At 44.4% G+C, this 27,807-nt stretch overlaps 7 protein-coding genes across 10 annotated transcripts; 2 read left to right on the forward strand and 5 right to left on the reverse strand.

Annotated features, from left to right (window-relative positions):
- Positions 1-576: 576 nt before the first annotated feature.
- LOC119552084 lies at positions 577-10,559 on the forward strand. Its single transcript, XM_037861860.1, has 7 exons — positions 577-774; positions 5,404-5,425; positions 5,736-6,095; positions 6,915-7,024; positions 7,452-8,073; positions 8,725-9,020; positions 9,083-10,559. The coding sequence occupies exons 3-7, from the start codon at positions 5,843-5,845 to the stop codon at positions 9,173-9,175; spliced, it is 1,374 nt and encodes a 457-aa protein (XP_037717788.1). The 5' UTR covers positions 577-774; positions 5,404-5,425; positions 5,736-5,842; the 3' UTR covers positions 9,176-10,559.
- Positions 10,444-11,743, reverse strand: LOC119552085 (venom allergen 3-like). Its single transcript, XM_037861862.1, has 4 exons — positions 11,036-11,743; positions 10,879-10,977; positions 10,658-10,817; positions 10,444-10,600 (listed from the first exon to the last, which is right to left on the reverse strand). The coding sequence occupies exons 1-4, from the start codon at positions 11,737-11,739 to the stop codon at positions 10,580-10,582; spliced, it is 984 nt and encodes a 327-aa protein (XP_037717790.1). The 5' UTR covers positions 11,740-11,743; the 3' UTR covers positions 10,444-10,579.
- Positions 11,621-13,948, reverse strand: LOC119552087 (venom allergen 3-like). Of its 2 annotated transcripts, none has more exons than XM_037861865.1 (4): positions 13,315-13,948; positions 13,153-13,257; positions 11,810-11,930; positions 11,621-11,759 (listed from the first exon to the last, which is right to left on the reverse strand). In XM_037861865.1, the coding sequence occupies exons 1-4, from the start codon at positions 13,857-13,859 to the stop codon at positions 11,745-11,747; spliced, it is 786 nt and encodes a 261-aa protein (XP_037717793.1). In that variant the 5' UTR covers positions 13,860-13,948; the 3' UTR covers positions 11,621-11,744. The 2 variants fall into 2 exon arrangements, with proteins under 2 accessions (XP_037717793.1, XP_037717792.1); XM_037861864.1 differs by having other exon boundaries at positions 11,810-11,966; positions 13,315-13,944.
- Positions 13,898-15,793, reverse strand: LOC119552086 (antigen 5 like allergen Cul n 1-like). Its single transcript, XM_037861863.1, has 5 exons — positions 15,675-15,793; positions 14,484-15,035; positions 14,331-14,435; positions 14,116-14,275; positions 13,898-14,059 (listed from the first exon to the last, which is right to left on the reverse strand). The coding sequence occupies exons 2-5, from the start codon at positions 15,029-15,031 to the stop codon at positions 14,021-14,023; spliced, it is 852 nt and encodes a 283-aa protein (XP_037717791.1). The 5' UTR covers positions 15,032-15,035; positions 15,675-15,793; the 3' UTR covers positions 13,898-14,020.
- LOC119552083 (protein tamozhennic) lies at positions 15,661-22,588 on the reverse strand. Of its 2 annotated transcripts, none has more exons than XM_037861858.1 (5): positions 22,045-22,588; positions 18,751-18,912; positions 18,493-18,692; positions 17,157-18,428; positions 15,661-17,088 (listed from the first exon to the last, which is right to left on the reverse strand). In XM_037861858.1, exons 2-5 carry the CDS (start codon positions 18,872-18,874, stop codon positions 16,288-16,290), a joined length of 2,397 nt encoding a protein of 798 aa, XP_037717786.1. In that variant the 5' UTR covers positions 18,875-18,912; positions 22,045-22,588; the 3' UTR covers positions 15,661-16,287. The 2 variants fall into 2 exon arrangements, with proteins under 2 accessions (XP_037717786.1, XP_037717787.1); XM_037861859.1 differs by lacking the exon at positions 22,045-22,588 and adding an exon at positions 20,585-20,735.
- Positions 22,589-23,108: 520 nt separating this feature from the next.
- On the forward strand, positions 23,109-24,424 carry LOC119550808 (programmed cell death protein 2). Its single transcript, XM_037859746.1, has 3 exons — positions 23,109-23,488; positions 23,546-23,630; positions 23,688-24,424. The coding sequence occupies exons 1-3, from the start codon at positions 23,220-23,222 to the stop codon at positions 24,375-24,377; spliced, it is 1,044 nt and encodes a 347-aa protein (XP_037715674.1). The 5' UTR covers positions 23,109-23,219; the 3' UTR covers positions 24,378-24,424.
- On the reverse strand, positions 24,380-27,227 carry LOC119550807 (N-alpha-acetyltransferase 35, NatC auxiliary subunit homolog). 2 transcript variants are annotated; one of them, XM_037859745.1, is made up of 6 exons: positions 27,054-27,227; positions 26,598-26,967; positions 25,974-26,541; positions 25,731-25,912; positions 24,639-25,676; positions 24,380-24,574 (listed from the first exon to the last, which is right to left on the reverse strand). In XM_037859745.1, the coding sequence occupies exons 1-6, from the start codon at positions 27,062-27,064 to the stop codon at positions 24,434-24,436; spliced, it is 2,310 nt and encodes a 769-aa protein (XP_037715673.1). In that variant the 5' UTR covers positions 27,065-27,227; the 3' UTR covers positions 24,380-24,433. The 2 variants fall into 2 exon arrangements, with proteins under 2 accessions (XP_037715673.1, XP_037715672.1); XM_037859744.1 differs by having other exon boundaries at positions 26,598-26,970.
- Positions 27,228-27,807: the final 580 nt, after the last annotated feature.

Raw genomic sequence — 27,807 nt, forward strand, 5'->3', positions numbered from 1 at the left:
CAAATACAAATTTAATTTAGAATATATCGGAAACAATGTACATTGTACATATATATATATAACATTCCAATTGTTATAGGGAATACTTTTTTAAGAGGAAGATGATAGTGTAATAAACATGACATCATTGTGGACCTTCCCTAACGTAAGTATACCCTTCATATGTAAGTTCTGGTTACTCATGGTTCATTGTGTACTGTGTACTTTGAAACTTTTTCCTTTTTAAGGAATCGTCTAAAAATGGAGTAGCACTATGAAAAATTAATAGAAATTAGGATCTTTTCGTTTAAGTCTCGTTTAAATACTCCCCTATTCGGTATTTTTCCGGTACTTTTTGGGCTGGGTGTTCCTGGAAGGGGGAGTGAACCCACGGGGGTTACCATCCGTGGGCTTTCACGCGAATTTGGGGCCAAAGCAGAGGGTGCGAGGATGGTCCGTGCGAAGCAAAACAATGGATTCCAAATGCCGGAAGGTTTTGGGCGCAGGCGCAGGACTTTCGCAAGCTGCGCGCTCCGTGCTCCAAAAAAGCTCCCATCGCCTTTAGCAGGACAATAAAAGCTTGGTCCTTCGGCCAGCTTTCCGCAGTCTGTGGCAATCAGAAGGCCCAGTGGATTATTGTGTGTCTCAAACGAAACCCAAACCGTATTTATCCCGAAACGCAATGAGGCAAGGTGATTCTCGTCTGAGTTGCATCGAAATCGGGAATAACCAGAAGTCCTCGTTCAGGTCGCCACCTAATCCTCATCCGATCCGGCTGTAAATCCCCGTCGTCAGGTGAGACTCTCTTATCCTTTGCTTTTCGGCGCTCCAAGGCTGCAAAGTCGCCTGGTCGCCTGTGTTTTCGATTTTTCGTAACGGGCTGGACACAAAGGAAAAATGCGAATAATGGGGGAAAAACAAGCAACGACTGACCCACCCAATGCGAGTTGAAGCCCCAAGCTGTTTGCTCAATTAGGTATCAGCTTTCCCGAGCCATGCCACATCTGTCCTTATGGCGATGATGCCATGTTCGCGGCCAGGCATTCCATCATCGTCTCGCCACCACCTCGATATCGATATCCCGGGGCGAAGGACACGGCACCCCCTTATCAATTCATCTCTTCCCCCAAGCTCGTATTTGTTTACCTGGGCGCCCTTCGATGTCCACTAATTGCGGTCCGAGTGTCGGCGGGATCGGGCAGTCGACCAGGAGTCGGACCTGGAGCAGCCAATTAATATCCAATTTGTGTAATTGTGCCGCACCCAATGCCCCAAAAATCCACAAAGCACTTCAACGAGCACTTGAGCGTAAAAAACGCAGCTAAAATATTCATTTCGCGGTGGCAAACGCTTCTCGATAATGGCAAAGAGCTCACTTTCCCACTGACTTTATGGCCAGCAATTTGACTTTGCGGCAGAGAGAAAAACTTGACATCGTACAGAAAACGACTTATAATAACGGCTTTAAGACGAATTTCAAATACAAGATTCCATAGAAATAGCCAAGGGTTTGAAGTCATTCACTAAAGTGTCTAAAAGTATGCTACAATATATTTGGTAAATATATTCCTATGGATTCATATCAAAAGACGACCACTTATTATATCCGTTACTCGTAGAGTAGAAGGGTTTATTAGAATCGTCCGAAAGTATGTAACAGGTAAAAAAAGCGTTTCCTACCATATAAAGTATATAAATTACTGATCGCGATCAGAAGGCGAGTCGTTCTAGCCATGACCAAGCAACTTTCTTTCATCGGAAGACCCCGCCTACTCTAACGCCCACAAACGCCCATAACGATAAATCTGTCTGTCTATTTTTTAAAAATAGAAAAGGCAGTTTGTTCTTATAATCCATGCCCATCTATGTGCCAATAATTGTTGAGATCGGACGAGAAATTAAAAAGTTATAAGCAAATAAAGGAATAGACGCTAGGTGGCATGTGGGCGTGGTGTCTAATCTCGGAAACAGCCGATTTGCTGCATGCATATATCCATCTCCCTCACACTCCCGGGTATCTAAAATCGAGGCCGTCCACTATAGCGTTTTTTCTTGTTTTTTACTGCATACTTTTAGACACCTTTTAGAGTTATTACAAAAAACAAAAGTTTTTTATGCAGACTTGTATTTTGCTTTCAGCACTTTAGATCATATCTTCGCCAAAACAGGTTTTTTAATGGTGACATGCTACGCCTCCTCTTTTTTGTGGTTCAGTGTATTCCTTCAGTGTATATTTTATGCTGATGGCCACGAAGTGGGTAGCGTTTTAATCAGAGTGAGCTGCCCGTAGGAGGGGTGTGCGGCGAAAAAGGACATTTAAATATCGTAACCATTATCCAGAAAGTGGCGGGAGGCTAAGCCCGGGATAAGAAGTGACCTTGCTGGCGTCAATTGCAATGCAAACAGGCTGCACTTGTTCGCTTTTGCGACTGACAGGACCTCTGCTTGTGACTCTTGTTCTGATTCTGTTTCTGATTCCAGTTTTGGTTCTGGCAGGCGGATGCAACAATGGTAGTGTTTCGTTTTAGCAACTAGGTCAATCCACTATTTATATACGGCATTGGCCGAATATGGCCCAGGTATCGAATCGAACTGGGATGAGCTGCAACCTCAACCCGACGGACGAGTCAAGTCAAGTCAAGTTTTTAATGCCCCTGTTTACGACAGGAGCAGGGAAAAACAATTTACTGCAGGATGACACAACCACGTAGCCAACTGTCCGGACCGTAAAACTAGGGGGCGATTCCCGCACCTCGCTGCCTGTCCGCTGTGAAATTAATGAGAATGCCAAATGCGCTCTGCCATTGCTCAAAGTCAAAAGTTTCGATTAAAGATTAAGCTTGCTTCCATATTAAAGCACTTCTGCGCCTCCCCCACACCACCAATGTCCCGCGACTCATGAACAATTCATAATCCATTTCTCGGAAATGCATATGCATCCGAGGAGGAGGTGGCCCCCACCCAAAGCCAACTGTTGCTGCCATGACCGCCTATCGAAGGACACCTACCTCAGTTGGTACTTAAAGTACTAGTATACTACAAACCACTCTGAAAAGATAGTTTAAAAAAAAATGTTTTAATCTAGAGTGCAACAGAAAACCTTTGTTCTTAAAATCGTTTTTAGTAATGTCTAGAATTATGCAACCATATATTTTAAGTTCGTAAGAACAATACATCGTTATTAATTATATAGGTCGATGTTTTTGTTCACTGCATCCTTTAAGACACCTTTATAAAGGATTTCGTCCTAATTTTTTGATTTTTAATCATCCGACGGATGATTATTCTTTTGTTCGCACAACACTGCCACATTGACCTTTCTGTAATAATTTGCTGTATTTACAAATGAATATAAGATAATACATATTTTATGAAAGCGGTTTATTATGTGTTGAAAAAATGGTTTCCCAGAAAAATATCTGTTACTTTAGGACTCTATACAAAATGGAATCGAAAGACACTCTCAGTGTGTTTTTGCAGAGCTTCCAAAAGTCACAGATCAAAACAGGAACAAATTTATCAAGCTCAGTCTCTGGTTGAGCAAAGACACTTTTTTTCTCTTACTCGTGTTAGGCGTCTGAACGTTACTAGATCAGAAACACATGAAAGAGTCCCAAAATAACAGTTGGGACTGGTGTTAAAACAGCTGATGTCTTTTCATGGTTTAGATATAAATCCAAATTATCTTATATTGCTTTAAAAGTTTAACATCTTAACGAAAATTGCAAACAATTTTAATTGCAATTGTGTTTTGTGATACAATTTATGAATATCACACAATATCACCATAAACTAAATGGGACAATCATCATGTTCTGAAGAATTCGCAGTTTTTAATTGTTATTCTTTAGAAGAGGAGTGAACTGATGTTCCACCCTTTTCCACCAAAAACGTATTCTCACAAAGAAAGTCTTCCTCTGAAGAACTCGCGATAAATATATTTTTGACACAGGTCCCAACTGTTATTTTGGGACATTTTCATGTATTTCTGATCTAGTAACGTTCAGATACATAAAACGAGTGAAACAAAAAAGTTTCTTTGCTTAACCAGAGACTGGGCATCATAATTTTTTCCTGTTTTGAGCTGAGACTGACAGGCTAGGGACACATGATTGAGCACATTTTGGGAGCTCTGGCTGAAAATAAACTATAAGAATTTATACTCAGATCCCTAGAGATCTATGGTATGGTTGAAAAATATTTTTGAGACTTTTAATAAAGAGTTGATAATCACTTGCATATATTTCTAACTCAAAGTTAAAGTTTTCACAAGTTGTACCTTATTGTCTATGTTGAGTTCATGTTCAGTCACAGTCGAAAGACCAGAGTCTTTGTGCCCGACCCACAAATCAAACAATTCCGAAGCAAGAATAATTCGCACACAAAATGCTTGGCATATGGATGATTTTGGGGAACGGGGAATGGCGGTCTGAAGCTGGCGGGAGGTTCCTTGCTATTGTTCGACCTTCGGGGTGATGAGTCCACGGGATGGGGATTGGGGACTGGGGATTTGCGTGCATCCAATCAGCAGTTCCGTATGATTCTGCTTGCCGAGTCAACACCGCCAATTGGCAGTTTATTGTCGGCAAATATGCCAAGTTAAATGTTTGCTGAATTATGTGTGGCCATCATTTCACCCGTCTCGGTGATGGATTATCAATCAAAAGTTGATGGATATCGGTATGCAAATAGACGAAACACCGCTGGCTTAATTGGGATGCATGCACCCACATGGGGCAGATGCACATGCACATGCACATCCTTCAAGGACGTTTCCATCCAAGACTTAATGAGCTTCCTCGGCGCAATAAGCATAATAATAGTTTGCCTGTGCGCTCAAGACAGACTTTGTGCATCTTGTATCCTTTGGATGGGCCTGCGAAAGTGGGTTTTGGAGCAATCTGCATAATAATGACAAAGGGGCGGAAGGGCGGTTACCCAAATTTTCTCCGCACGGAAACTATAAACAGCTCAGGTGTGCGGGTGCAAAAGCGGTCAATTGTGAACCCTTTGTGGAAAATCAGTTGCGGTAAAACTAAAAACTGTCAAGATAATAATAATATATATATTATATATATCCATATATTTAATATATCTATTTTAAAAATTCGAAAGAATTGTATGACCTATAATGACCCAAAAGAGCATTTTTAAGTTTCGAGGTCCTATTTTTGAGAATTCTTGAGTAGAAAAGAATTTTTGGGAATACGTTCGGAAATTAGGCATCAAAGCCAAAAACATCATTAAGGGTCTATTAGGGTTAAAATAAAAAGTTTTAACCCTGTAACTTCTTTATATTTATTGTAACACAGTTATCTTTAAATATGCGATTGGTAAACTTATTATACCTTTAGCTACTAACTACATTTTTTATCCCCAAAATTAGTCACTCACATGCAAAATTTTGCCATTATCTAATTACAGTTCATTGCTTTCGGACAACCAGGTAATTTGCGCTGAAAGCAACACTTTAATTAAGCTAAACCAATACCATGCATGCCACTAATGAAAAAGCGAGAAGAGCTGAAAACCCAACATGTTCATTCAACCAAATCAATTAATATTGGCGTAAATGTGAATTCGATGGAAAATCTGTGTTTATTTCTCTTTGCTCGTAATCAAGTCACCGCCTCTGATATAGAACCGTATTGTAAATCTGTTGCTACGCCCTCCCCCTCTTTATCTCTCACACTCGCTCTATTTCCGTATTTTCCGTAATTTCTATACCTTCTTCCGTAATTTTCGATGTTGTCAAGTCTGCCGAAACATCCAATGCCCGTTCGAATAGAAAAGCAATCGCAGTAGAAAGGTAACCATAAGCCAGCGGAAAAAGGAGGAGCAGGTGGACCCAGAGACGACGGCCATGGCGCCATTCAAGCTCAAGTTCCGGATGGGCAGTTCGCGGAGCACCTCGCAGGAGCACGATCCCGATCCGCAGGTGAACGAGGCGCTCCTGGGCGCCCAGAGCCAGCAGCAGCCGCACCCGCAGCCCCTCCAGGAGGCGGTGGAGGCCAGTAGCAGCTCCAGCCTCGATCTCGCGGACTCCAGCAGTCTCGGCCAGCTGAACAGCGAGCGCAAGCTGCTCCTGCCGCCCACCACCAACACCATGCGAATGGGTAAGGATTGGACACAGTAGCAACCTACACACAGGGAACAAATGCATCCCAAGTGGGTCATCCAATTGGGATACCATAAGTAATGATGCGAGTACTAGGCATATAAAATACATTAAAATTCTTATTTAAGCTATAAGGACCATATTCTTAAAAGCGAGAAAAGGGTAATTCTTGAGGACGTCCAGTACTATATTGTGTTGGCATATGAAATATACAAGATACTTAGCCTAATCAATTTTCATTTTTGAAGAAATTTAGCTTAGAGCTTACACCTGGTCCTTATTATTATCATAGTGTCTTCCAATGTTTAGTTATCTACACTCTACTAACTAATTTGAAAACATTAAAAATAGTATAGTATAACTATATATTATAGTATATCACCTTGGTTCCAAACAACAAGCATTTTAAGTTCGAAAATCAAATCAATGTTGATTTTGATGATATCAACCAGAAGTTGCCTATTATATAAATTTTCATATTTAATGTTTTAGAATTATATAGACAATCTTAAACGACATCTAAGAATCGTCATATGCCCAAACATATGTACCTTATGGTCTTTACAAATTATTTGGCAGCTTCTTTTTTCTGTGTAGTAAATTGCATGATAAGCACAAACTTGACTGGGTAACAAAGTAATTAGTTTTTAAAATTTTTCCAATAACTTGTACTCCACGCACGAAACCTCCCACTACTATTGCACTCACCTTCTTTTTAAAAATCTCCTAATTAAAGTCAGAGTTAAATAGGAATGATTGTAAATTTGTAACATCTTTGTTGTCTAACGTGTAGTACTAAGCCCTTGGCTCATTGCAGGATATCTTAACCAGAGCCGCACTCCGTGCATCAACGAATCATTGACGGATACTGATGGGGATACCGTGCCCACCACTCCACCGCCTTCCTACGAGCATGTGCTAGAAGAGGTGAGTCTGGCAAGGATCTGGAGTTCCGAACTTAAATAGAGTATTTTTAAGAAGCATAATACCAAAGAATCTTTCCCCCTTTTGTTGGTTATCTTTAGAAGATAGTTGTATTTAGTATTTCAGAATCATTGGTTTGTTTCATATTTATCTCAGCAGTGGCGGTTCCAGAACTTTGTTGTGGGGGTACAAAAATAAAATTTTCGTAAAAAACAAAAAGTTTGGAATAAAATACGTATATGCATATCCGTATAAAATATGTATATGCAAATATACATTTTAGACCGAGTGGAGGGGATATATCCCAGACTCGTAGTATTTCACTTGTTATATTTTAATTTTTAATGGATTAATATTATTAATTCCTTGGATAGTCTTTGAATGAACTATTGTCACACAAGTATAATCCACTTATTTTTTCCTCTTCCAGAACACTCGGTTGTCCCAGCACCAGCGACAGTTGTCCCTGGACAGCGCCACTCCGAATCAGAACAGCCGGCGCAGCTCGGCGAACAGCTCGCGGCACAGTGCCGCCCAGCTGAGTGCCGCCTTGGAGCAGCTGGCCGGGAATGGAGCAGCTGGCGCCGGTGACTTCTGCAATGACCCCGACTGCAGGCAGAATCTGAACAACAACGGCGCCACTAGCCACAGCAGCATCCACATCCAGAACGCCAACAACAACAACGACGGGGAGCAGATCTTCGAGGGCGTCACCGAACTGGAACTGCGGAGCGACAACGAGGAGCAGCTGAGCATCAACGAGTTCCTGCTGGAGACGGAGATGGCGGCCTCGCCATCGCGCCGCACGGAGGATCGGTATGCAGGAGGAGGAGCAGGTGGAGGATTGGATGAGGATCAATGCGGCCAGTGCCAGGACGACCAGTGTGCCCAGTGCAGCGAGGAGCGAGCCTGTGGCGAGGGTGCTGGCCACGAGGCGACCTTCGACGGGGATGGGGCCAGCACCAGCAGCCAGGCGGCGGCCTCATCCGGAGGTGGCCATAACTTCTACGATCCTCTCCTGAATCGTGGCAGTTATTCCAACTACAGTGAAGGTATGCAAGATCTGAAACCATTAGGTGGCATTCTGTTTTAAATAAATTTTCATTGTGTTTATACAAATCCAAAGATTAGAGTGCTTCGATCTGTTTGACGCGAATTCTTGAGCTGTATAAGTTGATCTTTGCTTTATATTTATAACTATCTGTCTTCAGTAGTCTTTTGTAGGGACTGCCTTCAAAAAAATTTGATTAGTTATTCTTTTATACTAAATAAATCAAGTGAATATCGAAATCAATAGGAAATATACCATTTGGTATATAAAATGAATATAATATGGTATATTCCCGACTAATTTAAACCTATTTCAGGATAGGTGTTAATTTTTAAAAACTTTGTTTCGCATTTTTAATTTTAAAGTCCATACCTATAATTTGACTTTTAAGATATAGCAAACTCAAAATCTTTACATTGCCATAATAAAACAACGAGAGCTTACTTTCAGAATATCTTTTCCAAGCTGCGGTTTCATTCAAAAAGCTTAAAAATGTTGTTGTATAGTGTAATTCTAAAAACGATATACGGTTTCATTCAAAAAGGTTTAAAATGTTGTAGTGTAGTTTAATTCTAAAAATGATATACTTTTTATTATGGAAGTTTTCATGTAATTCATTTTATTATCAACTAAAACTTACATACCCTTTCAGGTGGCAACGCGAGTTCGGGATCTGGATCAGGTCAGTTGTGCCAGGAGGCCTGCTGCACCGGCTCCGCCTCAGGATCGACTGCATCGCGGAGCGGGCGGAGTGGAAGGCGGCAGAACCAACTGGGCCAGCAGCCCAATTGCCACACCAGTCTGCTCACCCCGGAGATGATGAGCAACAAGACGAGCAAGGAGATCTACAAGGACCTGGCCAAACAGTGGGGAATCACCTGCAAAATGTCCGAGAGCTGTCGGTGCATGGAGTGTCAGAGCCACTACTTCGACTGCGACTACGATGATGTGAGTTCATCACATGGGGTATTTGAATTTCAGATCTGAAAACCCCCTCCCAAATTTTTTAGAATGAACACCAGAAGACGGATGGCGGGTTGGGCGCAGGCACGCCCATGTTTATCAGCGAGGTGATGCACGGATCTGGATGCAACATTTTGTAGGGGGACTACATCCGAAGGACTCCCCAAGGATTTGCTGAACAACTACAATTATTTATCTGCATTGTACATGTTTTTGAGGGAAGCGTCATTTCACGTAATTAGCACTGAATGTTTGCACATTATTTTAAGGTAATGCTGCACTGATATACGTTATTATAGAGGGAATCGGGAATCGAGGGAAGGAACATTTATGGAATGCCAATTGGCCAGCCGCTTTAGGGGCTTTAAAAGTGGGGGAAAACTACCAGCGAATCAAGCGGTAAATATATATTTTTGGTGTTAACCGTAGGTCTTAGGAGAATCAGAATGGACAATTAGGAATGGAGACGAAGAAATTACGAAATTAATTGATAGGTAATATTACCCACCTTGCAGATGAACATCTAAATATCCTTGAGTGTGTTCTTTAACCGCTTTATCGGTGAATATTTGGACATTTATATATCCCATTCAAAAGACTCTTGAACATTTTTTTGCCCAACCTTTTGAGCTTGTCATCCCGACTTCTTCATAGGAATTCCCCTAGCTGCTTTACCCCCATAATATTTATATGTATTTTTCTAAATGTACAGATTGAACACGACCCCAGAAAAGGTCAAGAGTAAGATGAGCGGCATTCCAGTGCATTTTCAAATCGAACTCTAAGCGTTTTCAAAACCATTTTAGGAGAGTTCCAGGCGAAAGTACGTACTCGTAAAACCGGAAGGCCCGCATAGGTAACGCTACTAGTCAATGTTATCCACATCAGCAAAACCGTAGAATAAGCATGTCGGCACTTTTGTGCTCGTTTTTAGACCCAAATCGGTGGCGTTTTTGGGAAAAGAAAAAGCCTAGGCACTCAGCAATCGCGAAACTAAGTTAACTTCATCGAAATGACGATACGAACCTTACTTACTCGAACAAACGAATATGCAAAAGTTAGTCTGAAGGTTAATATGGTCCTTGTTTAGAATCGTTAACTGTTCAATAATTGCTTTATGTGTATGCTAAAGAATTTTTCCGAAGATGAAGCTGGTTTCACTCGACAAATCCACTCGATTCTATCTTGAAAATTGCAAAACAAAAGAAAATAATACACGAACGATAGCGAAGCAAAAACCGACTAAGTCTGTTAGGTGTTAGATGGAAGTAGAAAATTACAAGTAAAATGAGTAGTAAAATGGTAAGTCGAACAACCATTCGAGGAAGCCCAGTACATTTTCCAAATAACTGTGTAAGAAGAGAGCCCAAAACTCGCATCAGCCTAGAAATTAATTCGAAATGGATCGTAGGAATTGTAAGGATTGTATTTTGGGTTCTAGGTTCTGGGTATTCAAAGTTGGTCTCCTGTGCTTCAGAGCCCTTAGGCGAGAGCATACGAAAATATATAAATTTACGAATATATTAACACCTCACAAAGGACTTTTACCATTTGTGGCCGTGATCCTGCGGAAATTAGGGGTGAATGTGATGATACTCAAAGTGGGTAAGACTTAAACTTACGTGGGGATAAATCTGGCCACTGTTTTTGCACAGAAAGGGATACTTATCGCTGCCATGCACGCCCCAATCGTCACAGGATGACCCGGGGTCACCCGCCTTATACACATACGAGCTCTGTATATTATTGAAGTCGAAGTAGCAGGTCACAAAGTAACAGAATCTGCAGGACCAGCGGAGAATCAAGGATGAGAGCTTGTCTATAGGGATACCACCTTACTCACTCGTTAGTCGCTAGGCAGTTGGAACCCACGGCAACACCACATCCCACGCGCGAGGCTCGATCAGAGATAATGGTGGTGAAGTGACCCACGTAGTAGTCCCTGTATCAACGCAGGGTTATCCCAAGTTCGAAATACTTTCAACCTGGCCAGGACTCACCTGACGGCGTCGAAGGCATGGAGGAGGCCAAACGGATCCGTAACATTAAGATATTCGTCGAACATCGTTTTGAACGCTTTTCCACATATCTGCTTTATATCGAGCTTTTTCTTTGCGATCACCACAGCAGGAGTTTCACCCACGTGGGCGAACCTCTGGGTGGAGCGGCACTCCGTGCGCATGAAGGACACCGTGGACGCATGGCTGCGAGCCATGTACCCCAGTTCCTTGTCCCAGATGAGCTTGCGCATCCGCCGGGCCTTCGCAAAGGTTTTGTTCTCACTCGTTATCAGTTCTCCGCTCGCAAAACGGTTTCGCATACTGTTCAGCAAATCCAGTACCATTTCTTGAAAATTGGAGGTGTCCGGAACGATTTGATGAAACTTGGTCTTGCCTCCGTAAGCAGGGAACTTCTCCAGTCGGCACATGAAGTGCTCCCTGTTCTTCAAGACACATCTATGGGTCTTGTTGTTGCAGTAGTTATAGCCGGAAGCCAGCGACATCAGCCATATCACTGGCAATACAAATCTCCAGATCATCTTTACTAAGAATTTATTAAGTGTAGAATGGAAAACTGTTTCTGAATAACTGGACGTTAGGCTTAGTCCTGATTTAAAAGTAAATGAACTTCCGATTGATATAGAATTCGAAAGTGGTTCCTGGGCAGAAAATATATAAATGTACGAATATATTAAGGACCTCATAAGGCCTAGTCGCCGTGGTCCTGCGTACAAATAGGTTAAAGTTAAGGCATTAAAAAAAAAACATATTTACCTGGGGGAAAAGGTCTCCATTGTTTCTGCACAGGTTGGTATACTTTTTACTGCTCGTCGTGTGCCACACATTACAAGAGCCAGGTTCCCCAGCCTTATAGACATACGATCCGTTCAAGTTGCTAAAGTCGAGGTAGCAAGTCAGAAAGTGGCAAAAGCTGGAGGAGTACGACGATCAACGAGGATGGATTTAGTTACCAAATAAGAATAATTAAACCCTCAATGAATCGACAGGCATTTCGAAAATCTCTTTTCCACAGTGACGCTTACACTGTCCATTTTTTACAAATCATATTGGCTTTAAAAAAACCTCACCAAGCTAAAAACTGTAATTTGCGCCCAATTTTATTTTATAACAAGGAAGAACGCTATAGTCGAGTACCTCGACTATCAGATACCCGTTACTCAGCTAAAGGGAACAAAGGGAAATGGAGATATGCAAGCAGCAAATCGAAATTAAAATGCGCCACCTGCCGGCGGTAGACAGAGTTTAGCGTTATGGGCGTTAGAGTGGGCGTGGCGAATTTTGTTTGGATCAATCGATAGGTATTGACGAGACCAATACATTTCAGTAAAAAAATTTTATCTAGCATAAAAATTATGGGCGCCACAGGTTTGGGTGGTTTGTGGGCGTTAGAGTGGGCGTGGCATATTCGCGTAACAAATTTGCGCTGCGTACAAGGCTACGGAATTTAATCTGAAAATTTAATTCTCTAACTTTGATAGTTTCCGAGATATCCACGATCATATTTACGATTTTTTGAAGTTTGTGGGCGTTAAAGTGGACGTGGCAAACTTTTTTTGGGTCAATCGATAGGTATTGACGAGAACAACACATTTCAGTTAAAATTTTTATTCTAGCATCAAAATATATGAGCCACAATTTTAGGCGATTTGTGGGGGTTAGAGTGGGCGTGGCACTCTGCTGAAACAAACTTGCACTGCGCTGGAATCTCAGGAATCTGCATGCCTAATCCCAGTATTGTAGCCTTTATAGTTTACGAGATCTCAGCGTTCATACGGACAGACGGACATGGCTAGATCGACTCGGTTAGTGATCCTGATCAAGAATATATATATTTTATGGGGTCGGAAACGCTTTCTTCAGCCTGTTACATACTTTCCGACGAATTTAGTATACCCTTTTACTCTACGAGTATCGGGTATAAAAATAGTTGGTAGCTTGCTGTTTGAATATTATATAAAATTTCCTAGGTTCTTTAAATCATTCGAAATACCTCACACTGAGGCAAAAAGATACGAGTACTGTTGATTCACGAGGGCTCTACCACAGATGTTGTATACCGGAGAAGGTTGACTTTTAGTTGTATGGACCCTACTCACTTGTAAGATGCCCCGTGGCGGCAGTTGCTGGCCACGGCCAGACCACAGCCCACCCGAGAGGCTCGATCGCTGATGACATTAGTGAAGTGCGCGCAGTGGAAGTCCCTGCAGGATCTTGCTGGAATTATCCAAGGCACTGCCTTCTGAATGAACCTAGCTCACCTGATAGGGTCGAAGCCCTGGAGAAGGCCCTCCGGATCCGGAACCAGCAGGTGCTCTTCGAACACCTTATCGAACATCTTTACCAATATGGTCCGAACGCTGGGCTTGGGCTTGGCCTTGGGGACCATCATGGCCAGGACCTCACCCACGAATGGAAATCGCTCTGTGGACCGACATTCGGAGTGGGCAAAGGATATGGTGGAAGCATGGGCGCGAGCCATGTACCCCAGTTCCTTGTCCCAAATGAGCAAACGCATCCGTTTGGCCCTCTCGAAGGTCCTGTTCTCACTCGTCCTCAACGCTCCGCTTGCAAATTGGTCCCGGAAACGGTTTAGTATGGACAATATTTCCGTCTGTAGGTTCGGGGTGTCCGGAACCGTGTCATAGTACCGGGCAGTGCTGCCGACGGGAGTAAACCTGTGCAGTCGGCACATGAAGTGTACTGTATTACGCACATTGCAAACATGGGTTCTGTTGTTGCAGTAGTTATAGCCGAAAACTATGGGCAACAGCAATATAAATGGTAAAACTATACTAGAATTCATTTTACTAGGAATTTATACAGATTAGAATATCTGGATGCTTGGGCTAGTTCTGATGTAAAAGCAAAAGACCTAGGATTTTTCAATATTTTAATGTTCGCTTGTGTTCAGGAAAAATTGGTGAAAAAGTAAGGTGCTATAATGCAGATGGCATATCAAATATTTTAAGACCCGCCATGCAGTTCTCCATCGTCACCTCGATCCTGGACAGTTAATGGGTTATAATAAGCTAATGATAATCAAACGGCCTACCACTCACCGATGGAAAAAGAGCGCCGGTGTTGGCGCACAAATTCGAGTACTTTACGCTGCCACCTGTGTTCCAGTCACCACAGCCACTGGCAGGTTTTCCGGCCTTATAGACATACGAACCCGCCAAGTTGTTAAAGTCGAAGTGGCACGTGAGGAAGTGGCAGAAGCTGTAGGAGCACATGAGTCAGGAACGAAAGCCCAGCTGCAAGAACACCAACTTACCCGACTGTATGACCTATGTTGCAGTTGGAACCCACCGTAATGCCACATCCAACACGAGATACTCGATCGCTGACGAAGAGAGTGAAGTGACTCGCGGGGAAGTCCCTGCAAGTCAGGGTTATCTTAGGCTTAGAGCACCAAGGTATAGCTCACCTTATGGGATCGTAAGCATCGAGCAGGCCATCGGGATCCTCGACAACCTTGTACTCGTCAAACATCGGTTTTAATAACTTATTCAATTCATCGATGATAGTAGGCTTGGACTTTTGAGGGGGCAAAAGAGCCAGGACCTCACCCACGAACGGAAATCGCTGGGTGGACCGGCACTCGGAGTGCTTGAAGGAGACGGTGGAGGCGTGGGTGCGTGCCATGTACGACAGCTCCGAGTCCCAGTTAAGCCTCCTCATCCGCTTGGCGCTCGGGAACGTCTTGTTGTCGTTCGTGGTCAGATCCCCGCTAGCGAACGTGTTCCGGAAAGTATTTATCACGCCCAATGTTTCCCTTCGCACTATTGCGGTGTCCGGAACGATGGCATGATACTTGGTTTTTCCAAAGGCATGAAAATCCTCCAGCCGGCACATAAAGTGCTTCCATTTGGCCAGTTCGCACAAGTGGGTCCTGTTGTTGCAGTAGTTATAGCCAAAAGTCATGGGCAGTAGCAGTATCACGGCTAACACCAAGATCAAAGTCATGTTGAGCATAGACCTAATTAAGTTGAAAACGTATTTTAGGTATTGTGAAGTATAAGGAAGTGGTACGTAATTCCCCCATTCAAACTAGGCATGGATTTGTCAAAATTGTATTTTTATTGTTATTTTTTTGTTAGGGGTTCTTTTTAGGAAGAGCTGCCACTAAATTCATTCGGTAATAGTATGCAAAGTTATGTAATAAAATGGTTTGAGCGAAGGTAGTGCCTAAATGGCTTTAGTGAAGTTTAATTTCAATGATTCTTTCAATTCATTATCGTTCTAGAATCTATAAATTTTCCTCTTTCGTTTTGCTTGCAAATGGCATATACAGAAAGGTATTTGGGACTCGAAACGAGGAGGTACAAAAAAATATATAATAAACTATTTAACATAGAGCAATAGGTACGTGGTTTCGCTTCTTTATAAAAATATCTCGAGAGCTTTTCAAATCTACGGGGATGCTATCAACAGGTAATCAATAGTAACATTTCAACAAACAAATCAGCGTTGGGAATTGTCACATAGCTTGGTTGGGTGGGATGACGTGGTTTACTCTTCTGCTGTCCATGCACATTCGATGAAGTGAGGAACTGCGGTTCCTGCGACTCCTTACTGATAAAATCTGAATCAAAAATTTCAAGTTTACAACCCGTACCAGTTCTGTTCGATTTATTTATGTTTTGCATTATGCATAGCTCGGTTCTTCGAATTGAAATCGCTTATGTTACGGCTATAGGTGTGTATTATCTATGCAAGTTTCGGTATAGAACTGCTATGTACTCTGATGTACTGTCGGAAATACGTATTGTGAATGCAACTATTAGTATAAGGTATATAATTATCAGTTGATCTCCTAGAAAATTTCCAAGTTCAAATTTCACTCTCTCGCTTCTCGCGTCGCATGCACACGTACAAATATATATAAATGTCTATATGTGTTGTATATATATATAGATGACTTATACAGGGAGGCACGTAATTTGAAACAGAAGCGCCCTTAACAATGGGGAAACAATCTAAAACTAATTAAAGCGTGTGTTTACAAGTAGGGGTAACTAATTAGAATACTTCGTATGTACAACGTCATCCGTTCTGATCCAAGAAGTATGGATCCGGATAACAAAGGGTTGCCTGCCATCGAACGACGACTACGAGACTAGATCTTGGAGACACGCGCACAGGCTTACATTGGTCGTATAAAAAATATATCAAGCTATACACTGTTTGTATCACTAACGAGGGGGGTTCAGATGAACATGAACTGCATCCTAGACGCAGGTCGAGGATGCATGCGACACACTGGCCGCCGATGCTGCAGCTGCAGCAGCCGAGGAGGAAGCCGCCGAGGCGGCCTCCAGATTAAAGTCCTTGCTGCGGCAGCACATCTCGCAGATGCGCTTGGTGTCCGGATTGAGGAACGTGCAGAAGCTGCAGCTCCACTCGTTCGGACTGGTCACGATCAGCTGCGGCGACACGGCCGGCGGTTGTTTGGGCGCAGCTCCCGAGCGATGCCGTGATCCTGTTCCCCGATTGTCCACGATGGCCGTCTTTAAAGCGGACTTGACCTTCTTCACGCCGGCACTGCTAGTATTGGGCAGAGGACTTGGCGCTGGGGCCTGCACCACCTTTGCCTCACGTCGGCTTGTCCCGGATTTCTTCTCCAGGGTGCGTGCCTTCTCGTCATTCGTGGGTTTTGTGGCCTCGCGTCGCTTTTCCGGCGGAGGAGCTGCCGCTCCGCCATTTGATATGGCCAGCGAGTCCAAATCCAGGCTCTGAACGAGTAAGTCCTCGCGGTCGCCCAAGTCCTTAGTGTAACCCGAACGCTCGAGGTTCTTAAATACATAGTTCCAGGACTCGAAACTGCCGACGCCCTCCTGAACCTTGGGCATTAGAGGCGGCGAAGCGCTGTCCAGGGCCACAAAGCCATCCAGGCTGGCCGAGTCGTAGCTGTTCATGTCGGAAATAGTGGTGGGTATATCACGTTCGTTGCCCGATCTCTTCGCAGGAGCCGTTCGACTAGCCCGCTCCTTCAATTCCTTGTGCATCTTTCGATTATTGTCCATGGTGTTCTGTTTCAAGAAGAAAGTAACGAAGGTAAGGAATCTTTCTGTGACATAAGGAACCCTTTTGAACTCACCTGCTTTTCCGCTGATCGCGGATGCTTGTCAGTTGGATTAATTCCCCCCGCCTCGGCCAGCGCTCGCATCCGGCTGCTTTTGGGCACCGGACGGGCATAGATGTACATGTCCTGGGCCGTTGGCGGTGGCGCTTGCGGCAACGTGGTGGGCAGATCGTAACCACCGTAGGTAGCATACATTGCAGCCGGATTTCCCCGCATGCTTGGCTGCACCTGACCCCTCAGTTCGGCGTACTGCGGATCGTAGTCGTGCGTCCCAAAGTCGTGCTGGGTTAGATGCGCACGCTCGTCAAAGTCGATGAGATGGTGGTCCGGCGGATAGGTGCTCTGCCGGTGCTGCATGGCCGCCAATGCGGCTGCGGCAGCTGCAGAAGTGCTCGGCTGACGCCGATGGAAATCGCAGCTATGGGTGGGGCCAGTCTTTCCCAGCGTGGCGTACATATTTGGGTGGTCACCACTTCCATAGACATCGGCTGGAGCGGTATAAGGTGCATTCAGATGGCTGGAGATGTTGTACGGCAGCGGATACCGATTTCCCGGAGCATTATAGGCCCCAGCAACGGCCGCGTAGGAAGCCGTGCTACCCATACTTAGGCCATCCAGGCAATCATAGGGCGCCTCGTAGACGTGGGGAAGCTGACACTGCTGCTGGAGTTGCTGGTCGAAGGAGTGACGATGTGGCAGATGGGAGTGCGGTTCCTGATAGTGCTCCAAGCTGCGAGAATGCGTCATGAGCGGACCAGGGAGATGCGGCTGCTGCGGCGGAGGCGCTGGATACGGTGGCAGATACTTTCCCACTTCGTTTAGGCCATTTGGATGCAGGGCGCAACTGCCGGAGCTGCTGGGATGATGAGCCAGGTTGTTGCCATGAAGAACACAACCGGCTGGCGCAACTGTCGCCACATTGCTGTAGGTATTCTCCTGCACTGGCGGCGGCTGCTCCTTGCGCATCCGTTTCTCACTCAGCTGGCTGACCATCTCCTTGATGGTCCTCGATGTGCCGCCCACGATTCGCTCGCGATACTGCAGAATGTCCTTCCAAGTGCAGCTGTATCCCGCCTCCGTGACTCCGGCATATATGTGCTTCATGATCTGGCACTCCACGTAGGCGGCCATGGCGTCGCGCGAAACATTCGTCACCTGATCCGGACAGATGGGACCCTCGAGGACGAAAGTGTCATCGGAAACCCTGCGATACCCCATGGCCAGGAAGAGCTGCTCGGCGTCCAGCAGGCGGGATTGGATGTCGTGCTGGAAGCATCCCGAATAGGTCTGCAAATAGATGGTTTTGTAGGTTAGTTAGGTGTTGAATAACATAGAATCCCGGGGTATCCACCTTGAGAGTGCGATATTCCTTCCGCCAGGGTTTCGTAAACAGGTTGTTGGCATACTGGCTGATGGTCTCGAAGGCCACGATAGCGTTTTGGGCCGAAAAGTCCGGCAGCTCACGCACTGATCGCCGCAGGACACGCCCGGTTTCCGGCAGGAAGAACTTGCGATCGTGCTGCACCACGCACAGGAACTCCTTTAGGCAGCCTGTGAATAAGGATAGGGATTAGTTATACCCAAAATAAGAATCAGGTGACCAACTCACCCTCCAGCTGCTTGCGTTCTTCGAGCTTCTGCATGCTCTCCTCCGTCTCGAGGAACATCCAGTGGCGCCGGAGTATCTCCTCCCACAGATCGGGGAGGAGGTCGCGCGGCACGAAATCTGACATGTCAGGCTAAGGACTCTCATTCAAGGCGCCTCCGGTTCCTGCAAAACAAAGCAGCAAGGTTACACTACGGCAAACATCTCGAGAGCCTTGAGCCCTCGCTATGGCTATTGATTTTCTACCAAGGGGATGAGGATGAGGATGAGAATGCACTTGTCTGGCATGAATCACCAGAATCATATCTTACCCCGCATGACGCACGCAATCGAACCATGCACCAAATAAATAAATAGATAAATAAATAACTATGTTCGCAAGTGGAGTAACAATAACTGGCCAGATAAGAGCAAACAATGGGCTTCCATTGTGGCCCGTCATCGATAGTGGCATTCCCGTAGCCCTTATCAATTTCCTCCCAGCCAGCAGCCAGCACCAAACCAGTTGTAACCCCCCTCGACGACAGAAACAGTTGACAACAAAAAGCTCACCGGAATGCTCACCTATGATTACGTTTGCTTTAGTCGGAACAATAATATGAGAAACAATTCCATATATGGAATACTAAGTTGTGGTAGCTGAGTCATTGGCAGGGAGACATTCCGGGGAAATAGTTTTATAGGGGGTTCCCCGATATTTAAAACCCTAAAAAGCAGACCAGTCTTTTTGTTTGAATGTCTTTTCTATAGAAGTGGTATTTAACATAATTTAACAAATAAGAAATAAAGATTGGTTTTGTTTAGAAAATATGTACATAAGAAGTCAATCTAAAAGGATGAAATATATTAATATACAATTTATAAAAAAAAAAATTATGAGAAAGAGTTAAATCGTTAATATAAATATAAAGTCTTTAATCTTATCTAATCTATTAGGCACAGGTATTTGGAAATAAAAGTACTAAAACAACTAACATATAAAAATAGACACAATAAAGCATTTCTTTTGTGTTTCATCGTTTAGTCATAAGTGTTAAGTGGGCGACGGATTGATTAAGACAAAATAGTCTACCACTTATATATTTATTTTTGTTTATATATAAAAATACTTAAGATAGTGAGGAGGTGAAGGTTGGAAGATGTATATGTAAGTACGTATAGCTATTGCCTACTAAACTGACAGATATTTTGAAGCACATACATACATATGCTAATTATAGATAACGTTGAAACAGGTACTGTTTTTACCTATGAAGTGTTTTAAGCATTCACCCTTTACTATATATTTAGTTTTAATGGCTCCCCTTGGGAATGGGGTATTATCTGCTCGCTGACCCGAAAGAAAGCCTACAAATGCTCTATTGAAACCCTGAAGCCCCTCGATGAAATCGTTCTATCTCTCCGCACAAACTTAAAAAGAGGAGAGCCACTTGACTGGGTATCTTGATATTGATATCGGCTATCGTGTGAGCCAAAGATCGTCCGTTGGCCTTTAGCATTCGATATACGTATACCATATACCATATACCAGTCGGGAGAAATGGAGAACTTGGGAACCTCGAGAAAAGAGAGCTACGTTGAATAACCTTGGGAAGTGACTCACTTGGCGGTTGGCGCTCCAATCAGAATGCGAACGAGAAGCAAAGCGGGCGAAGAAAAACAAGTGTAATTGCGAGTACTGCCGACTGAGTAAATTGCGAAAAGGAAGTAAAAAGAACCGAGCAAATCGGGGTGTGAATGGGTGAGAAAAGGAAGAGAAAAAACACCAGCAAAATGTTAAGTACTGATAAGAGTTACTTTTAAATACATTATATATAAGAAATAACAAAATACGTACTCTTATCTTTTGTTAAATTACATGCGAACAAAAAGAAAACGTTTCGGTTCCGATATAACCTTTTCTTAAATGAAGGGCCGAAACTATCACTTCTTTATAATTTAATTTACTTGTGGAAATGAAATGCTTGTAACTATATTTTAACACTTGATAAACTGACAATTTATATTGAAGTTGCTAGGGCTACAACTTTTTGACTCCTCAAACTGAGGAAATCCGGGAATAATTTAGAAAGTGAGCTAAGAATCTTCAAAGGTGAAAGGTTCCCAGGAATTATACTCTTAAAAAGTAAAGGCCCCTTCAAATTAATAAACTAACCATGCATTTTAATTAATGTGTTCCAGTGTTGAAATAGCAATTTGTTTGAACACATTGTTGGCAGTGGGGAAAAAGCGAAGGGAAAGGGAAAAGCTGGGCCAAAGAAAGTCAGGCTTTCAGGGGAAAAAACATAAATTCAGAGGCCAAATGAAGCAAGATGAATACGGGGCGAATTAAAATCAATAGCTTGCATGCGAGGAAAGTAATAAGGCTTTGCCAACTTGGCAGATTGAGTGAAAATGTGGTCAGTAGATGTGTTTATTTATTTACTTTAAGTAACCGACAGCCATGCAAAAGCATATGCATATGTATATACGAGTATTCGCACTCTGGCTATAATAATTTCATGGTATTTCGGCTGCCTGCATGACGGGTAATTGAATTTTCAATATTTATTGCCCGGCCTGTCGGTTGAATCCGCAGAGTGGACACATAAATGCCTGCAGCCGAGTGCGAATGCCTTTGGATTGGGCCGAGAATGTGTGCTGACATTACAATGGACGCAATATGGCAGGGATTTGAAGCGTTTATTGATTTAGGCAGGACTCCAAGCCAAAGTTTGCACTGAGGCTCGGCTCCGAAGGTATCGATTGGTCAGGATAGCCCATGCAACAGTTTCCAATGGACGTCGAGTCGAATCATCTGCCCTGGCGAAAGATATACGCTATATACACAAACTGGCCATCATGGGCGATTATACATATATGTGTCTGCCTACCGGCAACCGATGGCAGGGTGCTCCCATTCTTATTTTCAGCAATGCGGCACTAAATTTAGCAAATAAAAGCTCACCCGGCTCTTTGGCAGGCAGAAAGTTAGCAAAGATATGGGATTTCGAAGAGGGCATACCTTGTAAAGATACTCGAGCAGACATATCTTTACTTTGACTGGTACACTTAAGTATAAGATGCTAACTACATTTCTTTAAGTTCATTTTTTACACATCATAATTAAGTACTGACGGATAGTAAACATTTTTCTCTCAGTGCTCTTCTTATAGAATGAACAAAGTGTTCAACTGTTCATCCAATAACTGGTAAAAGTGAACACAAGGAATGAACAATCCTTTTTGGTTCACTCTCTCACCAACCCACACTGATACCCTGTAATCCAAGACCAGGAAGTATCCGCTTTAAACTTACGCAAATTCCCAGTTGTCTGCTGGCTGCTCGAACACTCATTTTTGCATTTTCCTCCCGGAAAAGTCCGCGCGCTGGAAAAGTCAACACAAGTTCACCTCTCCAAAATTGTGCGTGGGTGTGGGTGGATTGTGGGCGGGGTGTGGGTGGTGATTTTAGGGGGCGGGGAGCGTGGGTGGGTATATTTTTAGCCCTCCGACGGAAACGACGGCTACGCGATAAGTCGAAGATTCTGTTTCCGCAATGTTGTTGTTGTTTTTTGTTCGATGCTATTATTATTAACAAATATTACGATGTCCACGAGCTCTTCTTCTTGCTTGTTTGCGTTGACAAATCTTGCTGCGCTTTCACAATCAAATCAAATCAAATGGAAAACTCGTTTTTCCGCTCGATTTTTGAGACTCGCACTTTCGCTCGTGAATCGTTTGTGCTCGCAGGTAAATGGAAAGTCTTTGTTTTTCACACGCGTTTATCACAATGGTAAATAAAATACGAATTAAATCAGTTCGCAGAACTAAACTTTTAACTGTGAGAGATAACCGCATACTGAAGCGTCAAAAATCCTGGATACCGCGACAAAAGCGTTTGTGGAAAATACCAAATTCTGTCGTTACTAAGCTTTCTTATCAGGGGCGTAGAAAAAGGGGGTTTCCCTTACAAATGTTTGACCATTTAATGGAGGATTTCTTGAGGGAGTTTTTTAAAATACAACTCCAGCATTTTTTTTTAAAGAATTTGGCTGCACGTTCATTTAAATTGAATATTTTTATGTATTACAAAATTATAACTACAAATTGGCCTTGTTTGAAATAAATCTTTTTTTAGGTAATTAAACCTATTGTTAAGTACTCACTGTCATATTTTAATTACATTACTTCGATATTTATAACATTAAACCTATTTGAAAAAAATTCTTGTCATACTTTTAGGTCAAACAGAACATGTGTTGTACAACAAAATTTATAAGTACTATATATTTTTAATGTATGTATAAAGATCCAAAAAAGTACCATAGAAATAGAAAGAAGTCTTGAATTCTGCGTCAAAAAACAAACAGTGTGATTCCCCTCAAATATAAGTGGCTTTATTTATTTTGGTATTTTTTTCAAGTTGGCATATTCTGGCGGTCCAGCTGCGGTCTCACCGAACACATTTTCTTGTTTTTTTCATTCGTGGAAATGGAAATTGATTTGGGATTCGCGGAAAAAAGCGACGATGCCGCTTGGCTAAGTAACCGTTACTTTCCCAGCAAGTTGGGTGGCCAGCCAGCCTGGCTGGAACTGGACTTACTGCCGCCCACGTCGCAGATGCAGTGCAGCAAGTGCCAGGCGCCCAAATCCTTCCTGGCCCAGCTCTACGCCCCCTTCGAGGATGACTTCAACTTCCACCGCTCGATCTATGTGTTTCTCTGCCGGAATCCCGACTGCCAGGAGGCCCAGAGTGCGGGGTAATCCTGTTCAGCAAAGGCGTTCGATTAGAGAATTAATTTTACTTGCATTTCCAGTAATTTCACAGTGCTGAGGTCACAGTTACCGCGGAAAAACAAGTTCTTCGCTGAGGAGGAGCCAAGTGACGTGGGAGACCCCTTGGTAGGAATAGCAGCCATAATGGTATAGCTCCCTTTTACTTATAGTATATTCTTTCAGCCCTCCATTCCCGGCCCGAAGAAGTTGTGCGCCGCCTGTGGATGCCATGCTCCTCACGCCTGCAGCAAATGCAAAGCTATCCACTACTGCTCCTCGGAGCACCAGCGGGCCCACTGGCCACAGCACAAGCCAAACTGCGGAGCGTCTGGAGGATCCACTGCTAAACCTCTGCCCCAAATAGTCTTCCCAGAATTCGAGATTGTGATGGACAGCAATCCCATAGAATCCGGCGAGGAAGACAAAGACGATGAGGCTCGCTTGGCCGAGTTTCAGGAGCTGGAAGCCAGTGGTAAGACGGGAGACCTGAGCAACGTTTCCGAGGCGGAGATGGACAAGTACTTCGGAAACAATTCGACTGCCGATGACAAGACCTTCCGTCAGTTCAAAAAGCAAACGGCCGCCGAACCCGATCAAATCGTGCGCTACAAGCGGGGTGGTCAGCCTCTGTGGATCACCAACGTGGCCACAACGGTGGAGGATCAACTTAAGGAGCTGCCCAACTGCGCCGTTTGTGGAGGTGCCCGCCAGTTCGAGTTCCAAATCATGCCGCAAATGCTGACGCTGCTCGAAGACGAACACCTCGACTGGGGCGTCCTGGCGGTGTACACTTGTGCCAAGAGCTGCCCCATCGAGGGCTACGTGGAGGAGCTGCTTATCAAGCAGGACATTGCGGCGGAGGAACAGAGTTGACATTAAAATGCATACATATAAATTTTATTCTTGTCAAATACGGAACACATGAACGTCTACTTCAGCTTAATGATGGGGAAGTAGCTATGTTTGGAGAAGTCAAACTCTGGCTGACGCTTCACTTCCTTCTGGTGACCGCGGGCCAGTACATTCATCACCACAAAATTGGTTCGAGCGATTTGCAGCAGGTCCAACATCTAAAAGAAGCGAAACTCATTGGAATACATCATAATCATTACTTTAACAAATCCTTTAACTTACCTCCTGATCGGGGTTCTGAATGCTCTCAAGGACATTGCGCGCCTGGTCAAAGTGCTTGGCCGCGTAGTTGTACAAATCCTCGACGCTGGGTCGCATCATGTGCTCCCGGATGTTCTTGAACTCGGCGTACGAAACTGGTGGCGGACTGGTGAGCGTGGCGAAGGGCAGGAAGCGGCGATTGTAGCGGATCTCCTCGTTGTCGAACTTGGATAGCGGCAGGCGCACACGTCCGTCTTTGGTCAAGGCGCCCATTGCCTTGTACATTCCGCCGCACAGGCTGAGTAATGCGTGGTAGAAGACAATTTCGGCACGATAGGGTCGCTGTTGCTTTTTGTTCTTTTTCGGCTTGGCCGCCTTTCGGTTCTTGCCCGCTCCGCCTCCGCCTGACTGAATCTTACTTTGGTGCTCGGCGTACTCCTCCTGGGCCAGCAGGATGTTCTCCGTGCGTGTCAAAGCAGAGACAAGGAAGCCGATAAGGAACTCGTATGGGTACCAGTAGATGTAGAGGAATTCATGCACAGCATAGAGTTCCAGTTCGAAGCCGGACATAAGGAAGATCAGCATTGCACGAAAGCAGTTGTACAGCACCCAGGTGGAAAAGTGGGTGCTGTGCTTCAGGGCGGTGGCCATGGGCTCGTTTCCCTCCATGGCCCGCTCGTTGGCCATTTGGTTCATCAGCGAGTCCAATCGCGCTGCATCCACTTGGATGGTGTCAAAGTTTTCTATCAGTCGAGCCAGTTTATCACGCTGCCTGGCGCGATTAAAGCCACAGATGCGTATAAACTGCGTGAAGGTGTTCATGTTGATGCAGTAGCGAAAGAAGTTTTCCAGATGCTGCTGCACCTTGGGATCAGCGGCCACTGGATGCTTGGCATTCAGCACTGGCGGCGAGTTGAAGATCTGCACTGAATGGCGCAGGAACTGCTTCATAGGAAGCTTTCCATGTGCAACCCGCATGTTTGCGCTAAACAGAGTCTGCAGTACGCTTCTGGACAGGATACACTGGCCTGACTTTTTGCTGTACTCGATGAAGAAGTTCTGTAAAGGAATAGAGTTACTACTTGCTTTATTTCCAGTCAACATTTTACCCACCATCGCAGAATAGTAATCCTTGTACTTAGTGACTTTGCAGGCATACTTAAAGCGGGAAATCATTTCCTCCAGGAACTGGTAGCTTGCCGGACGATCCCTAATCTTGATACTGCGCGGAAAAGCGGGAGGTTGACTGCGGTCGTGGATGCGTGGCGAGAAGCCCATGGGATTGGGTGCTTCAGCTGTATAATAACAAAGAGAATGATTACAATTTACGGGTGGTTGTTGTTTGTGATCACTTACAGCCCTTCTCGGGTTGTGTGCCCCGGTCCAGGGTGTTCCTTATGCCCGGCAGCATCTCAGAGGCCACAAGCAGTATTTTGTAGATGTCAACCTTGTCATCGACGGTGTCGTTGCTGGCCATTTGCTCTACGTGGTATATGACCTGAAAAAGGTGGCGCATGAAACGCAGCCGGTGAACCACGGCCATCCAATCCTCCGTGGCCGTTAGTTTCTTGCACTTGCGTATAAGCTCGTCCTCCACATCCTTCAGTGAACTGTAAACAGCGGCCGGTTGTGCCTTCTCCGCAGCCAGAAGAGCAGAGTTTCCGTACAGCTGGAAATCCTCCTCCTCGTTGACGGCGGCCACGGCAACGATGTTCTTAATGACCACGATGAGATTGCGCACGGCAGTGCAGAAGACGCGCAGCGCCTTATCCTTGATCTGCGAGGGAGCATGCAGATAGAGACAGGTGAAGAGCACCTGGTCCATGGAGTTGCCCTCCAGCCAGGACACGAGGCAGGAAAACAAAGCATCATAGATGCCAATCAGTTCGGAAGGCGTGAGATCATCCAGTTTAATGGCGCCCGTCTGCGAAGGGTCGGATATAAGAGGATTTAACTAAAGATAATAAAGAGGAATCTCACTGCAATGGCTGCCTCGAAGGAAGGCGGCGGCAGGTCCTGCTTGTCGAAGCCCATGCCCACGTCCATTTTGGGATCCATAATCTCAATGGCCGACATGGCCTCAAAGAGACCGAAGAGCATGTCCTGGGCCAGTTCACCGGGCTGTAGCTCTGCACAGGCGTCGTGGAACTCCTTGGTGACGTCCACCCAGCCGTGCATGGGGTACTGGGTGATGTCCTCGGCGGCACTGCCACTCCGCATAGTGCGCTGCACCTCCGGGTCCAGGAATCCGCACTCGCCCACGCTCCACTCGTCCTGCTCCGAGCTGCTGGCCCGAGCAGCTGCCGCCGCGGCTGCAGTGGCCGCCTGGAAGTCCGGAGGCTCCGCAACGCTGCTGTGGATACATAAATAGATTGTTTTACTCTATACATATGTATGTAGACATCTGGGCGTTTTTGCCGGTGGTCTTTGGCTCACCTTCCGTTCATGGTGCTCGGTTCTTCCCTGTCCGTCAAAGTCAGGGTCTATATCGTCTATAAATACAGGCGATCTACCTGTGGCTCGATTTTGCCACAAATGTTCTTTTATTTATAAAAGTTCTACTTTTTTTTATGAAATATATGTAAAAAGAAAACATATGTAACTTTCGATAACGATGTCTAGCGATTCATCGATGTTTTATCGAGTACACCCACCTGACATAGCGGATACACCCACCTCAGACTATCCATCATCCTTTGATGTGGCTTTGAACTTTCTAACGGTTTTTGACGGATTTCCAAAACCAAATAGGTCCTTAGAAAGGTAGAAATTTTAAAAATTAACATTAGGTCAATATGTTCAAATTTAATAAATTTATGTTAAAAAAATAGCCATAATTTGCATTCCCTGCCGAGTTTTTAGTGTACTGTTTAATGTTTAAATTTGTCTAGTCTTCTGTTATTCTTAACAGCGCCGAGACGTTTCAAATATAACAAAGTTCAAGTGCTGAGTCAGGGGAAAATGGACATAAACAGGAAAAGCGTAGTTCATTGGACTGGCGGCTGTCTCATTAACAAAACAAAATGACTGAAATTGCAAGAAGGCGTTTTTTAGAGCCACACGACAATCCGAATTGAGCAGAACAGTTCGGTGGTTGATAAAGTACGGATCGTTTGTGTAAGCACTGACTTATGTTCGCCTTGATTAGACTACTAAAGAAAAAATATGCCTTGAGCCGGAACATTCTACT

The sequence above is a fragment of the Drosophila subpulchrella genome, chromosome 2R, assembly GCF_014743375.2.
Source record: "Drosophila subpulchrella strain 33 F10 #4 breed RU33 chromosome 2R, RU_Dsub_v1.1 Primary Assembly, whole genome shotgun sequence".
NCBI classification, from domain to species: domain Eukaryota; kingdom Metazoa; phylum Arthropoda; class Insecta; order Diptera; family Drosophilidae; genus Drosophila; species Drosophila subpulchrella.

Bases quoted from the DNA above. Each gene is read 5' to 3' on its own strand.
- LOC119552086 (XM_037861863.1), bottom strand. From the start codon at position 15,031: ATGCTCAACATGACTTTGATCTTGGTGTTAGCCGTGATACTGCTACTG. The intron at 14,436-14,483 runs GTGAGCTATACC...CCTGACTTGCAG, and splicing joins GATGCTTACGATCCCATAAG to GGACTTCCCCGCGAGTCACT. The intron at 14,060-14,115 runs GTGAGTGGTAGG...TTAACTGTCCAG, and splicing joins CCGGCGCTCTTTTTCCATCG to GATCGAGGTGACGATGGAGA.
- LOC119550807 (XM_037859744.1), bottom strand. The intron at 25,913-25,973 runs GTAAGTGATCAC...GTTATTATACAG, and splicing joins CACACAACCCGAGAAGGGCT to CTGAAGCACCCAATCCCATG. The intron at 25,677-25,730 runs GTGGGTAAAATG...ATTCCTTTACAG, and splicing joins AGGATTACTATTCTGCGATG to AACTTCTTCATCGAGTACAG.
- LOC119552083 (XM_037861858.1), bottom strand. From the start codon at position 18,874: ATGTCAGATTTCGTGCCGCGCGACCTCCTCCCCGATCTGTGGGAGGAG. The intron at 18,429-18,492 runs GTGGATACCCCG...ATCTATTTGCAG, and splicing joins AGGAATATCGCACTCTCAAG to ACCTATTCGGGATGCTTCCA. The intron at 17,089-17,156 runs GTGAGTTCAAAA...TTCTTGAAACAG, and splicing joins CGCGATCAGCGGAAAAGCAG to AACACCATGGACAATAATCG.
- LOC119552087 (XM_037861864.1), bottom strand. From the start codon at position 13,859: ATGAATTCTAGTATAGTTTTACCATTTATATTGCTGTTGCCCATAGTT. The intron at 13,258-13,314 runs GTGAGCTAGGTT...AAGATCCTGCAG, and splicing joins CAGGGCTTCGACCCTATCAG to GGACTTCCACTGCGCGCACT. The intron at 11,967-13,152 runs GTGAGTAGGGTC...GTACTCCTCCAG, and splicing joins CGCCACGGGGCATCTTACAA to CTTTTGCCACTTTCTGACTT.
- LOC119550808 (XM_037859746.1), top strand. From the start codon at position 23,220: ATGGAAATTGATTTGGGATTCGCGGAAAAAAGCGACGATGCCGCTTGG. The intron at 23,489-23,545 runs GTAATCCTGTTC...TTGCATTTCCAG, and splicing joins CAGGAGGCCCAGAGTGCGGG to TAATTTCACAGTGCTGAGGT. The intron at 23,631-23,687 runs GTAGGAATAGCA...ATATTCTTTCAG, and splicing joins GTGACGTGGGAGACCCCTTG to CCCTCCATTCCCGGCCCGAA.
- LOC119552084 (XM_037861860.1), top strand. From the start codon at position 5,843: ATGGCGCCATTCAAGCTCAAGTTCCGGATGGGCAGTTCGCGGAGCACC. The intron at 7,025-7,451 runs GTGAGTCTGGCA...TTCCTCTTCCAG, and splicing joins ACGAGCATGTGCTAGAAGAG to AACACTCGGTTGTCCCAGCA. The intron at 8,074-8,724 runs GTATGCAAGATC...ATACCCTTTCAG, and splicing joins TTATTCCAACTACAGTGAAG to GTGGCAACGCGAGTTCGGGA.
- LOC119552085 (XM_037861862.1), bottom strand. From the start codon at position 11,739: ATGAGGTCCTTAATATATTCGTACATTTATATATTTTCTGCCCAGGAA. The intron at 10,978-11,035 runs GTGAGTCCTGGC...GCGTTGATACAG, and splicing joins CATGCCTTCGACGCCGTCAG to GGACTACTACGTGGGTCACT. The intron at 10,601-10,657 runs GTAAGTTTAAGT...TAATTTCCGCAG, and splicing joins GTGGCCAGATTTATCCCCAC to GATCACGGCCACAAATGGTA.